The 16,823-nt window shown below is 46.3% G+C and overlaps 1 protein-coding gene across 1 annotated transcript in view; it reads right to left on the bottom strand.

Moving 5' to 3' along the window:
* Positions 1-16,823, bottom strand: part of LOC135515783 (membrane-associated guanylate kinase, WW and PDZ domain-containing protein 2-like) — a 308,130-nt gene that overhangs the window by 66,746 nt on the left and 224,561 nt on the right. The window contains 1 exon segment of the mRNA XM_064939514.1: positions 15,609-15,688. Within this exon segment, the coding sequence (XP_064795586.1) occupies positions 15,609-15,688 (80 nt within the window).

Genomic DNA, 16,823 nt, shown 5'->3' with positions numbered 1-16,823 from the left:
CCTTTCATGCCTTGCCTCCAGTCCACTTACCGATATCTGAACAAGAGAGCCTCATTGAAATTACATCAAGCGGTTCTGTGAAAATTGAATTGAATCAGAAGCCACTGCCAGATTTCTGGATTGGGCTGCGCTCAGAGTACCCTGCCTTGGCAAATCGCGTTGTTAAGACACTGATGCCCTTTGCAACCATGTGCCTATGTGAGAGTGGATTCTCAGCCCTCACTAGCATGAAAACTAAACACAGGCACAGAATGTGTGTGGGAAATGATTTAAGACTGAGACTCTCCAATAAAACCCAACATTGCAGAGTTATGTGCATCCATTCAAGCACACACTTCTCATTAACCTGTGGCGAGTTATTCAATTTTCGATGAACAAATAATTTTTTATATGAAGGATGGTTAAATAAAGAGCATAATTATTGATTATTATTACTTGGTCCCTGGTCCTATACGGGCCGGGTTGTGAAAAAACTCACACTCATTCTTCTGTTTAATAAATGTATCATATAGTGTGTGTGTGGCAGGCCTACAATGATGGAAAAAACAACATTTGAGAGTGCGCTGACCCTGGTGCTAGAGGGGGTACGCAGCTGGAGGTTGAATGTTTGAAGGAGTACGGGACTATAAAAGGTTTGGGAACCACTGGTATAGAGCAAAGAGACAGCCACTACTGAGTGTTGAAATAAAACAATGGGTTTTCCCACAGGTTTTTCCATGCAGTCTGAGAAATGTCGACATCAGTAGGCTCGGCCTCAGTAAATGTTCCTTTGGTTTATTCCATTTTGCTTTCAGCAGGAGGCTTCTCTAAGCTCTCCCCCTTCTTTCACTTCTCCTCTCACTCTCTCCTCCTCTCACTCTCTCCTCCTCTATCTCATTCCCTGTTCAGCCATCTTCTCCTCTCCTGTCCGCTCCTCTATCTCATTCCCTGTTCGGCCATCCTCTCCTCTCCTGTCCGCTCCTCTCTCCCTGTTTGAAGAGCTCTAAAGGAAAACACTTTAAAATGCACTCGTACAGAGGGACTTTTTGAAGTAAAGTTTCATGCTCTCATGCTCATGCATATTTCATCTGGCCTTTCTAATTCCGTCTGAGGAGAGGAACAGCCCATGTTCCCCATGTTCCCCTGCTTTCCCCTTTCCTTTCTTCAGGGGAGGAGCTGGCTGAAGTGAATTCAGGTCACCTGCAGCACATGGGACTGTTTCGTCTCTGATGTCGCACCCCCTTCCCACTGGTGCCTGCTTAGACAGGAGACCAATATATCTACACTTTTTCCTTCAGCCACTTCCTCCACTTGCTGAGTATCTCTCCAGGGTATTCCCACTGAGAGTCAGGTGTGGGGCCTCCCGGGTGGCGCAGTGGTGGCTCTGTGCCACCACTGGGTTCGTGCCCAGGCTCTGTCGTAATCGGCTGCGACCGGGAGGTCCGTGGGGCGACGCACAATTGGCCTAGCGTCGTCCGGGTTAGGGAGGGCTTGGTCGGTAGGGATGTCCTTGTCTCATCGCGCACCAGCGACTCCTGTGGCGGGCCGGGCGCAGTGCGCGCTAACCAAGGTTGCCAGATGCACAGTGTTTCCTCCGACACATTGGTGCGGCTGGCTTCCGGGTTGGATGCCCGCTGTGTTAAGCAGTGCGGCTTGGTTGGGTTGTGTATCGGAGGACGCATGACTTTCAACCTTTGTCTCTCCCGAGCCGTACGGGAGTTGTAGCGATGAGACAAGATAGTAGCTACTAAAAACAATTGGATACCATGAAATTGGGGAGAAAAAGGGGTAAAATAAAAAAAATAAAAAAAGAGTCAGGTGTGTAAACACCCCAAGGGCCTTATTCCAATACTCAAAATATGGGGTGGAGTTAGCAAAGTTATGCCCTTAGGCCTCTGTTTGAAAGCCCTCATTTGAAGTGTTTTCTAGAGTAGTCTCGCCAGGTCTGATCCCCACAATTCTCTATAATCTCCACTTGATTCACTCGCCAAATAGCTATCGTTGTTTTGGAATGGACTGAGGAGAGAGCAACTGAGACGGGAGCCACTGAAGGAAAAAGGAACATGGGAATTGAACTAGTGTGCGTTGTCACAGTGATAGCACCACCATGCTGAGACAGAGGTAATATCAGTCAGTCTGCTGCTGAGAATGAGGAGGAGGAGGAGCAGAAGGAAGAGGAGGAAGTGGTTTGCTGGGTTTATTCTATTTCCTTGATGAGGTGGTTGCCAGATGGAACAGAGGACATCTATATAGCCCCTGACAAACTGATATATACTGTATATTAACATGACAGCCCCAGTCCAGTTGAGTCACAACAGCTGGACTGAAACAGAGTCATAAACTGAAACAAGTCTTAAGAAAGAAGACCTTGAAGGACCTCAAGTAAATCTTCTTCTTACACTAGGCAGGATTCCATTGACCTAGGTTTATTCGACAAAAACAATGTCGCAAAAAATGTAATTGCGACACGTGTAATGTACACAGCATATATAGGAGACATTTTCTAAAGATTGACAACATTTATTTCAGTTCGACAGGTTGGATTTGTCTTTTGTGTAACTTTATTGCGACAAATGATGATGGAAACGGTTTTTCCAATAAATTATGATAGCGGAATCTTTTTAAGGTGCGGGTGATGTCATGGCCCCAGCATTTGCAAGCTAATTATTTTTCCGTGCTAAATCCATAAGACGGCCTAATTTGTAAACAGGCTGACAGTGAGTTGTGAGCAAAATAACCAGGAGGGAAGTTGACAATGGCTATTAATAGGCATTCTATTTTTGCAGTCCTCAAAGTTTTAATCAAATTAATCAGATCCATTTACCGCCCGTAGTTCAGGGTGCCAATAGTCTAAATGCCTACTGCTTGAAAAATACATTTTTTTTCAAATATACAAATAATGTTTCTTTGCAGGACAAGGAATGTCATGACTTTCAAGAATGCCTGAAATGCTTCACCTTGCTTTTCTGGTTGGCTGGATGGAAGTTACCCCATCCAATGATTTCAGATCTACAGGAGTGCAAATTTAACCATGGCGCGGACTGTGGCGATATGTTGGCAAGTGAGAATTATGCGAATATGGCAAATATTAGTCAATTTCTTGCATTCTATCCATGCTGTCTTTCGCAAGCTACATGCAACTGATAGGTGGGAGAGCACACAGACTGTCGCCAATTTATTAATGAGCAATTCTATACTTCATTTATAAATCGACACTGCGGGTTTCTTTTTTAGGTGTGACGTCATGACGTCCAGCTGTTTATATCGACACAAGATAGTTCAATGGAAACGCAGCGCAGTGGGCAATTGTCACATCTATTTTCTATGCAAACTTTCTAAATGTCAACCCCCCCAAAAAAAATCACTGGTCAAGTTAATGGAATCATAGCTAATGTCTCACTGTGAAGGGAGATAGTTTCCATGGTAACCTGTGGAGGAGGAAGTGAGGGAAGTCTTTTGGGCTGAGCAGAGGGGCTGTCTGATGATGGTGGGCCATTTGGACTACTAATCCTGCAGACACGTCTACCTTCCATGTTGCTGCACTTGACCCCTGACCCCTAACTGCACCCACTCAAACAAGGAGTGGCGTTAGCAAAAGTATGCACTTAGGCCTAGGTTTCACTGTCACCCCCAGAAATGAGCACAGTCAAATTTGAGCTGAATACAAAAAAAATACCCTTAAATTGAAGGAGAAAGGTTGCTATTCTGGCATTTACCTAGGACGTAATTTACCTAGGACGTAATAACTATTCTGGCATTTACCTAGGACGTAATAACTATTCTGGCATTTACCAAGGACGTAATTTACCTAGGACGTAATAACTATTCTGGCATTTACCTAGGACGTAATAACTAACACAATCAATATTTCCCCACCGGGGTAACCTTTGATTTATAATCACACCTGAGCTCCCCAATCCACTGTGTTTGTTATAGTCTTAGAATTGGGATTCGCAATCAGTAGTTCAAACAAGTTGGAAAATTCGTTATCTCCAAACCAGTGTCTAAATACATTATGTGAAAACTGCGTGTTTCTATGATCTGTGGTCAAAAATAAGTAAAAAAACGGTGATTTTCAAAACCAGCAATGAGTTTTTAGCCAGAGGTATTTTATTTCTCCCCACATCAACACAACCATTTCAAAATAACTGGTTTTAAAATGATTCACTTTTGATGATGTCGTACGTTTTTACTTCATACTTTTCCCACAAAACATAGAAATGTGCCGTTTTCAGATATGTCGACACTGGTAGTGTGCTGAAGATAATGACAATGAGGTTGGAAAGTGGTGGAGTTGCCCTTTAAGTTCTTCAGCAAAAGCTAAGGGAGTTGGGTTTGTCCGAAAGCAATGATGTTCAAAAGCCATCTAAACTCAGCTGATCTCTCCCTTCACAGCGAGGGTAAAACAACCAGTGGAGCAGAGCAGGTGACTTACTCAGGTAGAACAGCCTATTACTAGAGTTGATTTAGGTGCTGTGGAGGGAGGATGCAGAAGAGAGGAAGGGAGGGGGAAGCATGGATGGTTGAGGATGATTACCCATTAAGTGTGTCTGGAGTGGGGCGGAGCGTGACTGGGCTACTGAAGAACTTCTACCTCTCCTCTTCAGCCTCTCCTCTCAACGGGCTGGGAGAAGGACATACACACACACATCCAGCCACTGGAGAGCCTTACTGTTGTGGGCGGAGAAGTTGCCGCACCAGGCGGTGATACAGCCCGACAGGATGCTCTCGATTGTGCATCTGTAAAAGTTTGTGAGTGTTTTTGGTGACAAGCCAAATTTCTTCAGCCTCCTGAGGTTGAAGAGGCGCTGTTAGGCCTTCTTCACCACGCTGTCTGTGTGGGTGGACCATTTAAATTTGTCCGTGATGTGTACGCCGAGGAACTTAAAACTTTCCACCTTCTCCACTACTGTCCGGTCGATGTGGATAGGGGGGTGCTCCCTCTGCTATTTTCTGAAGTCCATGATCATCTCCTTTGTTTTGTTGACGTTGAGTGTGAGGTTATTTTCCTGACACCACACATCGAGGGCCCTCACCTCCTCCCTGTAGGCCGTCTTGTTGTTGTTGGTAATCAAGTCTACCACTGTAGTGTCGTTTGCAAACTTGATGATTGAGTTGGAGGTGTGCATGGCCACGCAGTCATGGGTGAACAGGGAGTACAGGAGAGGGCTGAGAACGCACCCTTGTGGGGCTCCAGTGTTGAGGATCAGCGGGGTGGAGATGTTGTTTCCTACCCTCACCACCTGGAGGCGTCCCGTCAGTAAGTCCAGGACCCAGTTGCACAGGGCGGGGGTCTCGAGCTTAATGACGGGTTTGGAGGGTACTATGGTGTTAAATGCTGAGCTGTAGTCGATGAACAGCATTCTTACATAGGTATTCCTCTTGTCCAAGTGGTTTTCGGCAGTGTGCTTGTGATTGCGTTGTCTGTGGGCCTGCTGGGGCGGTAAGCAAATTGAAGTGGGTCTAGGGTGTCAGGTAGGGTGGAGGATGTTCTCAGAATATACCCATCAATCATGTCATAGACCCTCCCTTCTCCTCTCCTACTGAAGACTCAAGGTGAGGAGGGAGGGCGACAACTTTTACTCAACACAGGTGCGCACACGCACGCATGCACACGCATGCACGCACGCACACACACACCTATCTGACCAGCACTGAGAGGGGTAACGCATAAGGTCAGGGTCCTCAAGCCACTCCAACCTGATGTGTGAGTATCTGAGTATGTGAGCACAACAGAAAGACAAGCCATCAAATAAGGCTATTAGGAAAGAACATGTCGACCTTTCAACCCTAAAAGCCTTCCCTCTTTCCTGCCAGTCTCATCTGCATAGTTTTTTACAGCCGGACAGAAAAACAAGTGCTGCTATTTTCCCCGGAGACTGTTTTCACTGGGAGGAGATGAGAGAGTGAGCTCTGTGCTAACGGGTGAGACACGATGATAACTTTGTCTGGTGCGTCTCAGGCATGCTCCGTTTTACATGACTAGAATATAATTACCTATGCCCCGGCCTTGTCACTCTCCCCCTCCCCCTTTCCCTCTCCATGTCGCGCTCTCTCTCTCTCTCTGAGCCCTCGGTCTCGTCACAGAGACGGCGTCAAAACAGACGAGACATGAAGAAACACAATGGAACAAAGCAGCCATTTAAAAGCTTCAACCTTCAAACTCCTCCCAATGCCATCACAGCCCAGATCCCTATCAGTCACTCCTAACCAAAGCCTTTCATTGGTTACACTGGATTCTGGATTCAATGTGTGTTGTGCGACAGCTTCTTAGGATAGAACTAACCCGACTTTTAAATGATGAAATGCATTGAAATAGTGACGACCGACAGGCAGGCAGGGTGGATTAGTTGTCTTGTTTTTTTCCTTCTACGTATCAGGGGGATTCTGTTGGCTTCTCTAAGGCACAGTGAGCTCAGGTTGTATGTAGAACAGGAGATTCTTCTGTTGGCTTCTCTAAGGCACAGTGAGCTTCTCTAAGCACAGGTTGTATGTAGAACAGGAGAGAGAGACGTATCAGGGGGATTCTGTTGGCTTCTCTAAGGCACAGTGAGCTAGCAGACAGGTTGTATGTAGAACAGGAGAGAGAGACGTATCAGGGGATTCTGTTGGCTTCTCTAAGGCACAGTGAGCTAGCAGACAGGTTGTATGTAGAACAGGAGAGAGAGACGTATCAGGGGGATTCTGTTGGCTTCTCTAAGGCACAGTGAGCTAGCAGACAGGTTGTATGTAGAACAGGAGAGAGAGACGTATCAGGGGGATTCTGTTGGCTTCTCTAAGGCACAGTGAGCTAGCAGACAGGTTGTATGTAGAACAGGAGAGAGACGATCAGTATCAGGGGTTGATTCTGTTGGGCTTCTCTAAGGCACAGTGAGCTAGCAGACAGGTTGTATGTAGAACAGGAGAGAGAGATTCTGTATCAGGGGGATTCTGTTGGCTTCTCTAAGGCACAGTGAGCTAGCAGACAGGTTGTATGTAGAACAGGAGAGAGAGACGTATCAGGGGGATTCTGTTGGCTTCTCTAAGGCACAGTGAGCTAGCAGACAGGTTGTATGTAGAACAGGAGAGAGACGTATCAGGGGGATTCTGTAAGGCACAGTGAGCTAGCAGACAGGTTGTATGTAGAACAGGAGAGAGAGACGTATCAGGGGATTCTGTTGGCTTCTCTAAGGCACAGTGAGCTAGCAGACAGGTTGTATGTAGAACAGGAGAGAGAGACGTATCAGGGGGATTCTGTTGGCTTCTCTAAGGCACAGTGAGCTAGCAGACAGGTTGTATGTAGAACAGGAGAGAGAGACGTATCAGGGGGATTCTGTTGGCTTCTCTAAGGCACAGTGAGCTAGCAGACAGGTTGTATGTAGAACAGGAGAGAGAGACGTATCAGGGGGATTCTGTTGGCTTTGTATGTAGAACTCTTCTGTTGGCTTCTCTAGGCACAGTGAGCTAGCAGACAGGTTGTATGTAGAACAGGAGAGAGAGACGTATCAGGGGGATTCTGTTGGCTTCTCTAAGGCACAGTGAGCTAGCAGACAGGTTGTATGTAGAACAGGAGAGAGAGACGTATCAGGGGGATTCTGTTGGCAGGAGAGAGAGACGTTCTCTGTTGGCTTCTCTAGGCACAGTGAGCTAGCAGACAGGTTGTATGTAGAACAGGAGAGAGAGACGTATCAGGGGGATTCTGTTGGCTTCTCTAAGGCACAGTGAGCTAGCAGACAGGTTGTATGTAGAACAGGAGAGAGAGACGTATCAGGGGGATTCTGTTGGCTTCTCTAAGGCACAGTGAGCTAGCAGACAGGTTGTATGTAGAACAGGAGAGAGACGTATCAGGGGGATTCTGTTGGCTTCTCTAAGGCACAGTGAGCTAGCAGACAGGTTGTATGTAGAACAGGAGAGACGTATCAGGGGGATTCTGTTGGCTTCTCTAAGGCACAGTGAGCTAGCAGACAGGTTGTATGTAGATTCTGTTGGCTTCTCTAAGGCACAGTGAGCTAGCAGACAGGTTGTATGTAGAACAGGAGAGAGAGACGTATCAGGGGGATTCTGTTGGCTTCTCTAAGGCACAGTGAGCTAGCAGACAGGTTGTATGTAGAACAGGAGAGAGAGACGTATCAGGGGGATTCTGTTGGCTTCTCTAAGGCACAGTGAGCTAGTAGACAGGTTGCATGTAGAACAGGAGAGAGAGAGACAGAGACAACTCAAAACAGGGGAGACTGTTCTGTCTTCTCATCCAGCAAATATGTGGTAAAACAGGAAAACAAGCTGGCTTTGAGGGAGAAGGAAGGAAACAGAATTAAACAGCAGGCTTTGATTTGAAGACTGTCCTATTCCAGGTTCCCTCAAGTCAAAAAATGAAAGAGGACAGCAGGAAGATACAGAAGGAGAGAGAGAGAGGTTATGTAACCAAGCCATAGCGCTCCTCTGATGATGAGATCTCTCTCTATTATCACTGATGTGCCTTTGAACCGGGGGAATCAGCTGACAACCACTGTGCTGCTGGCGCACACTCACACAAACACACACACACTCACACACAGGTAGCAGACGTATGCCTGAATAATTGACAGATCTGCATGTATAAGTTGTTTATAGATCAAAATGAATGTTAGAGGATGTATAGTGCTGTTTCGTCAGTGTGTGTGTTCCTTCCATCCTCAGGGCTCCATGTCTCCCTGTTTGGTGAGTCTCTCCTCCTACCTCTCGTCTGTTGTTCAGAGACAGAGTTTAGACCCCATCCTGTGATCCTGTTAACGTTTACCAGCGCGTGGGCACACACACACACACTACACCCCTGCTCCACATGCCTCCTAATCAATACACAATATACAGCACCAGCTCATCTCTCCTACACATCTCTCAGGGAGGCCTGCTTCGCTGCTACCCAGCTGTCAGCTAGTGAAACATGGGCAGATTCTCACTAACGTTCTCCTGATTATACAGTGCCTTGCGAAAGTATTCGGCCCCCTTGAACTTTGCGACCTTTTGCCACATTTCAGGCTTCAAATATAAAGATATAAAACTGTATTTTTTTGTGAAGAATCAACAACAAGTGGGACACAATCATGAAGTGGAACGACATTTATTGGATATTTCAAACTTTTTTAACAAATCAAAAACTGAAAAATTGGGCGTACAAAATTATTCAGCCCCCTTAAGTTAATACTTTGTAGCGCCACCTTTTGCTGCGATTACAGATGTAAGTTGCTTGGGGTATGTCTCTATCAGTTTTGCACATCGAGAGACTTACATTTTTTCCCATTCCTCCTTGCAAAACAGCTCGAGCTCGTTGAGGTTGGATGGAGAGTATTTGTGAACAGCAGTTTTCAGTTCTTTCCACAGATTCTCAATTGGATTCAGGTCTGGACTTTGACTTGGCCATTCTAACACCTGGATATGTTTATTTTTGAACCATTCCATTGTAGATTTTGCTTTATGTTTTGGATCATTGTCTTGTTGGAAGACAAATCTCAGTCCCAGTCTCAGGTCTTTTGCAGACTCCATCAGGTTTTCTTCCAGAATGGTCCTGTATATGGCTCCATCCATCTTCCCATCAATTTTAACCATCTTCCCTGTCCCTGCTGAAGAAAAGCAGGCCCAAACCATGATGCTGCCACCACCATGTTTGACAGTGGGGATGGTGTTCAGGGTGATGAGCTGTGTTGCTTTTACGCCAAACATAACGTTTTGCATTGTTGCCAAAAAGTTCAATTTTGGTTTCATCTGACCAGAGCACCTTCTTCCACATGTTTGGTGTGTCTCCCAGGTGGCTTGTGGCAAACGTTAAACGGCACTTTTTATGGATATCTTTAAGAAATGGCTTTCTTCTTGCCACTCTTCCATAAAGTCCAGATTTGTGCAATATACGACTGTATACGATTGTTGTCCTATGGACAGAGTCTCCCACCTCAGCTGTAGATCTCTGCAGTTCATCCAGAGTGATCATGGGCCTCTTGGCTGCATCTCTGATCAGTCTTCTCCTTGTATGAGCTGAAGGTTTAGACGGACGGCCAGGTCTTGGTAGATTTGCAGTGGTCTGATACTCCTTCCATTTCGATTCCATTTCGATATTATCGCTTGCACAGTGCTCCTTGGGATGTTTAAAGCTTGGGAAATCTTTTTGTATCCAAATCCGGCTTTAAACTTCTTCACAACAGTATCTCGGACCTGCCTGGTGTGTTCCTTGTTCTTCATGATGCTCTCTGCACTTTTAACGGACCTCTGAGACTATCACAGTGCAGGTGCATTTATACGGAGACTTGATTACACACAGGTGGATTGTATTTATCATCATTAGTCATTTAGGTCAACATTGGATCATTCAGAGATCCTCACTGAACTTCTGGAGAGAGTTTGCTGCACTGAAAGTAAAGGGGCTGAATAATGTTGCACGCCCAATTTTTCAGTTTTTGATTTGTTAAAAAAGTTTGAAATATCCAATAAATGTCGTTCCACTTCATGATTGTGTCCCACTTGTTGTTGATTATTCACAAAAAAATACAGTTTTATATCTTTATGTTTGAAGCCTGAAATGTGGCAAAAGGTCGCAAAGTTCAAGGGGGCCGAATACTTTTGCAAGGCACTGTAGCTCCTAGCCCCGGCGTGGGCCCTGGGGATCCCCTCTTAGATCCCCTTCTCCAGCTGGTTGAGGCTCGAAATGGAACCATAAGCCCCGTCTCTCCCAGGGCCAGCGATCACTGGATGATCTGTCCAACTAGATCAATATTCATCTCCTTCACATACAGTACATTACATCTCGTAGAATGCAATGTCCTGACTGGAGGAACGGGATTGGAGGTACCCAGATTAACATCTCGTAGAATGGAACGTCCTGACTGGAGGAACGGGATTGGAGGTACCCAGATTAACATCTCGTAGCATGGAACGTCCTGACTGGAGGAACGGGATTGGAGGTACCCAGAATAACATCTCGTAGCATGGAACGTCCTGACTGGAGGAACGGGATTGGAGGTACCCAGATTAACATCTCGTAGAATGGAACGTCCTGACTGGAGATTAACATCTCGAATGGAACGGACTGGAGGAACGGGATTGGAGGTACCCAGATTAACATCTCGTAGCATGGAACGTCCTGACTGGAGGAACGGGATTGGAGGTACCCAGATTAACATCTCGTAGCATGGAACGTCCTGACTGGAGGAATGGGATTGGAGGTACCCAGATTAACATCTCGTAGCATGGAACGTCCTGACTGGAGGAACGGGATTGGAGGTACCCAGATTAACATCTCGTAGCATGGAACGTCCTGACTGGAGGAGAATAACATCTCGGGATTGACTGGAGGAACGGGATTGGACCCATCTCGAATAACATCTCGTAGCATGGAATGTCCTGACTGGAGGAATGGGATTGGAGGTACCCAGAATAACATCTCGTAGCATGGAACGTCCTGACTGGAGGAATGGGATTGGAGGTACCCAGAATAACATCTCGTAGCATGGAACGTCCTGACTGGAGGAACGGGATTGGAGGTACCCAGAATAACATCTCGTAGCATGGAACGTCCTGACTGGAGGAATGGGATTGGAGGTACCCAGATTAACATCTCGTAGCATGGAACGTCCTGACTGGAGGAACGGGATTGGAGGTACCCAGAATAACATCTCGTAGCATGGAACGTCCTGACTGGAGGAATTGGGATTGGAGGAACCCCTGACTGAATAACATCTCGTAGCATGGAACGTCCTGACTGGAGGAATGGGATTGGAGGTACCCAGATTAACATCTCGTAGCATGGAACGTCCTGACTGGAGGAACGGGATTGGAGGTACCCAGAATAACATCTCGTAGCATGGAACGTCCTGACTGGAGGAACGGGATTGGAGGTACCCAGAATAACATCTCGTAGCATGGAACGTCCTGACTGGAGGAATGGGATTGGAGGTACCCTGATGAACTAGATCAGGGATGGGCAGTTTTGATTGGGGTGGGGCCACAAAAAATGTAAAGTCATCCATACTGCCCCCTCACACATATTGTGAGCAGAACATTTTAGTGGCCCCCCTTTTGACAGCGGAGATTTGTTTGTTTGTCTGTTTCAAAGAAAAGTGCAGTTCTACATATTTTGCCATGAAGCAGAGAGAAGATTTAGCAATTGTATAAGGATTTGTTATTTATGTTATTTCACCTTTATTTAACCAGGTAGGCCAGTTGAGAACAAGTTCTCATTTACAACTGTGACCTGGACAAGATAAAGCAAAGCAGTTCGACACATACAACAACACAAAGTTATACATGGAATAAACAAATGTACCAAAATCTAAATTTCATGTAATTCTGTTCATTTTGACAGGAGCCAGAGGAAAATTAGCTGCTCTCAGTTTTTAATCTGACATCTGAGTGAGACTGACTAACAAAGTCAATAGCTTGCCTCTAAACTAACCTAGCAATCACATTTTTTTTTGCTGACATTGACTGACAATCAGTGACTGACATAAGAGAAAAAGTGATCTGAGGGCTTCAAAAGAGAGGCTGCCCATCCCTGAACTAGACCAAGATGGTTTCCTGGGATTCATCTTCCTAAGACATTCGCTTTGTTTCCTCTTTCTTGTCATCTTCCAAATTGGTCAACTATCTTCCTGTCTCCTTCATTCTCCTGCTTATATTTTGGATGGCCTCAGAATACTGGAGCCCTACTGTCTGTGTATATACAGTATGTGTGTGTGTGTGTGTGTGTGTGTGTGTGTGTGTGTGTGTGTGTGTGTGTGTGTGTGTGTGTGTGTGTGTGTGTGTGTGTAAGTGTTTATCAGACAGACATGTGTGTGGGCTGTAGTGTGTTATCTTGTGTGACTGTCTCTGTGTCTGTATGTTCTCCATATACAGTATGTGTGTGTATGTGTGACTGTCTCTGTGTCTGATATGTGCCTGACTGTCTCTGTGTGATATGTTCTCCATTCCCATCAGCCTGACTGTCTCTGTGTCTGATATGTTCTCCATTCCCATCAGCCTGACTGTCTCTGTGTCTGATATGTTCTCCATTCCCATCAGCCTGACTGTCTCTGTGTCTGATATGTTCTCCATTCCCATCAGCCTGACTGTCTCTGCGTCTGATATGTTCTCCATTCCCATCAGCCTGACTGTCTGTGTGTCTGATATGTTCTCCATTCCCATCAGCCTGACTGTCTCTGTCTGATATGTTCTCCATTCCCATCAGCTTGACTGTCTCTGTGTCTGTGTGAGTAAGTTCTCCATTATCAGACAGACATCAGCCTGACTGTCTCTGTGTCTGATATGACATCAGCCTGACTGTCTGTCTCTGTGTCTGATATGTTCTCCATTCCCATCAGCTGACTGATATGTTCTCCATTCCCATCAGCTTGACTGTCTCTGTGTCTGATATGTTCTCCATTCCCATCAGCCTGACTGTCTCTGTGTCTGATATGTTCTCCATTCCCATCAGCCTGACTGTCTCTGTGTCTGATATGTTCTCCATTCCCATCAGCCTGACTGTCTCTGTGTCTGATATGTTCTCCATTCCCATCAGCCTGACTGTCTCTGTGTCTGATATGTTCTCCATTCCCATCAGCCTGACTGTCTCTGTGTCTGATATGTTCTCCATTCCCATCAGCCTGACTGTCTCTGTGTCTGATATGTTCTCCATTCCCATCAGCCTGACTGTCTCTGTGTCTGATATGTTCTCCATTCCCATCAGCCTGACTGTCTCTGTGTCTGACATGTTCTCCATTCCCATCAGCCTGACTGTCTCTGTGTCTGATATGTTCTCCATTCCCATCAGCCTGACTGTCTCTGTGTCTGATATGTTCTCCATTCCCATCAGCCTGACTGTCTGTCTGTGTCTGATATGTTCTCCATTCCCATCAGCCTGACTGTCTCTGTGTCTGATATGTTCTCCATTCCCATCAGCCTGACTGTCTCTGTGTCTGAAATGACCTCCATTCCCATCAGCCTGACTTCCATTCCCATCAGCCTGACTGTCTCTGTGTCTGATATGTTCTCCATTCCCATCAGCCTGACTGTCTCTGTGTCTGATATGTTCTCCATTCCCATCAGCCTGACTGTCTCTGTGTCTGATATGTTCTCCATTCCCATCAGCCTGACTGTCTCTGTGTCTGATATGTTCTCCATTCCCATCAGCCTGACTGTCTCTGTGTCTGATATGTTCTCCATTCCCATCAGCCTGACTGTCTCTGTGTCTGATATGTTCTCCATGTTCTCCATTCCCATCCCATCAGCCTGACTGTCTCTGTGTCTGATATGTTCTCCATTCCCATCAGCCTGACTGTCTCTGTGTCTGATATGTTCTCCATTCCCATCAGCCTGACTGTCTCTGTGTCTGATATGTTCTCCATTTCAGCCTGACTCCATTCCCATCAGCCTGACTGTCTCTGTGTCTGATATTCTCCATTCCCATCAGCCTGACTGTCTCTCTGACATGTTCTCCATTCCCATCAGCTTGACTGTCTCTGTGTCTGATTCCCCATCAGCCTGACTGTCTCTGTGTCTGAAATGTTCTCCACTGTCTCTGTGTCTGATATGTTCTCCATTCCCATCAATGTCTCTGCTGAAATGTTCTCCATTCCCCTCCACCTCTGTCTGCTGTACTACTCAACACATAAATCTCACCCAGATGAGGGAGAGATAGAGATAATGAGAGAGAGAGAGCAGGGAGAGAGAAGGGGTGATAGGAGAAAGATGGAGGGTGAGACTGATGGGGAAGATAGAGCAGGAGATGGGACGAGATGGACGAGATAGAGAGAATGATACAGGGGAACAGAGCGATGAGTGTGAGAAAAAGAGAGGTAGAAGAAGAGAAAAAAAGAAGAGTGAGAGAGAGAGGGAAGACAGAGTGGGAGACATAAAGGAGAGAGAGAGAGAGAGAGAGAGAGAGAGAGAGAGAGAGAGACAGAGAGAGAGAGAGTGTGAGAGGTGCTTCAGGGTTGGAGAGATAGAGGATTCGGCTTCAGACTCCCGCGCTATCAATGCCGGAGATCACTCAAAAGCACATTGCTGAATGGAGAAAAATGAGAGAGAGATTTTTCAGGATGCAAAAACATCCTATTCCTCACCTCATGGTCATAGGCTGTATCTCTTCTGCAATACTATATTACTGCATAGCGTCTTCTTTCCCCATCAGTCTCCTTACTCTTCCTCTCTTAGTCAAACCATCTGAATGACACTCTCTCCTTCCGCCCTGCTGCCTGTTTGTGCATCAGTGTGTGTATATGTGTGTTTGTGTCTGTGTGTGTAGTGTCCATTCTGTGGTGGTGCATAGCTCCCTACTCCCAGTGGGGGATAAAGAGGTCTCTGTTAACCACCCTACCCACTCCCCCAGTCCCTCTACAGGGGCTAAAAGTAGCACCATCTCCACACAGGTCAGGTAACAGAACACGGTTATAAAGACACTGTACACATTTACAAGTGTCAGACAAGGACCCCAAATAAACCACTGTCCTCAGTGACTGATGACTATTCATATATAATGGTATACGGCAACATCCATCCTTTTAGCTTTCGGATCAAAACACTGAAGATATTGCAAACCGCCATCAGACGATGAATAGATACTAATGATTTGGACCCAAAAAGGAATTCAAAGGTTTTACGGGAGAGAGAGTTGAGAGACTTTGAGAGAGCGAGAGAAGAGAGACACTTACCGTCCTCTTTGCATTCTTCTGGTGGCTTCGCCTTCTTCGCCAGCCGCGGGTCCAGCCACGACGTCGTCTTGGTGTTGTGGCTGGACGAGAGAGAAAAGGAGAGACAGTGACAGGAAGAGAGAGTGAGAGCCAGTGAGGGAGGAGATTCTCAATTCAGCATCATTTCAGAGAAAAAGAGACGTTCCCCTGTGTGCCCACCCTCTAAACGAGCTGGCGAGAAGAAAAAACCCTTTAGGTTAACAAAATGGCAATCGATACTTCTAATTTGCACACTGTTTCTCATTAGTGCAGGGAAGGATGGAGGGATGTCGGGAGAAGGGGAGAGGTGTGAGTGATAGAGCTGAACAGCTGTGGGCTTGGCAGGATCAACACAGCGGGCTGTAAAACTGGACTGTGATCAGATGAGAGGTGGTGCCAAGGAAACTTCAATGGATCTCTTTATCGCATCTGAGGACATAATGCCCTCCCTTGAAGACGATGACAGGACAAGAGGGGGAAGGGAGGGAGGGAAACGTGGCTACAGGAAAGCGGGACAAGCTGCCGAAAAAATGATTCCGAATCCACCTTTGGGAGGGGACACTGAGCGCTACTTGAAAATCTCGGGTGATGAAATGCCCTTCTCTCTCTCTCTCTCTCTCTCTCTCTCTCTCTCTCTCTCTCTCTCTCTCTCTCTCTCTCTCTCGTAACACTATCGCTTCACGCACCTCTCCTTTCCTTCTCTCTCCCTCCCTCATTTTTCCTTTTGATTCTGCCTTTCAATCTCTTCCCACCCCTCTCTCTTGCCCAAGTTCCCTTCCTCCTTCTCCCTCTCTTTCCATTTCTCCCTGTCTTCCCCCCTCTCTCTCTCTTTCCATTTCTCCCTGTCTTCCCCCCTCTCTCTCTCTCTCTTTCCATTTCTCTCTCTCTCTCTCTCGAGTCTAGTCTGCAGTGGCTGGAATTAACAGTCTGCCTCTGTGGAGGAGGGGATACACAAGAAGTATGTGACCGGCTGACTGGCTGGCTGACAACTACATTAAAACTAACCCTGCTGGATGTTTTCTCTGCTACTCTATTATACGACACAATGAAAGGCAGTCCTCTGGGAATCGGTTGATGTTTCTGTCACATAAATTCGAACGATTGTTAATTTCCTAAAGGATTCTGTAATAACCTGCCTATTGACTGATGGACACACACAGACAGGCACATATACACTCACACAGTCAGAAGACGTTT

The sequence above is a fragment of the Oncorhynchus masou genome, chromosome 27 (genome assembly GCF_036934945.1).
Source record: "Oncorhynchus masou masou isolate Uvic2021 chromosome 27, UVic_Omas_1.1, whole genome shotgun sequence".
Lineage (NCBI taxonomy): Eukaryota > Metazoa > Chordata > Actinopteri > Salmoniformes > Salmonidae > Oncorhynchus > Oncorhynchus masou.
Note: the sequence above shows the minus strand (reverse complement) of the source record. Positions and strands in the feature narration are given on the sequence as shown.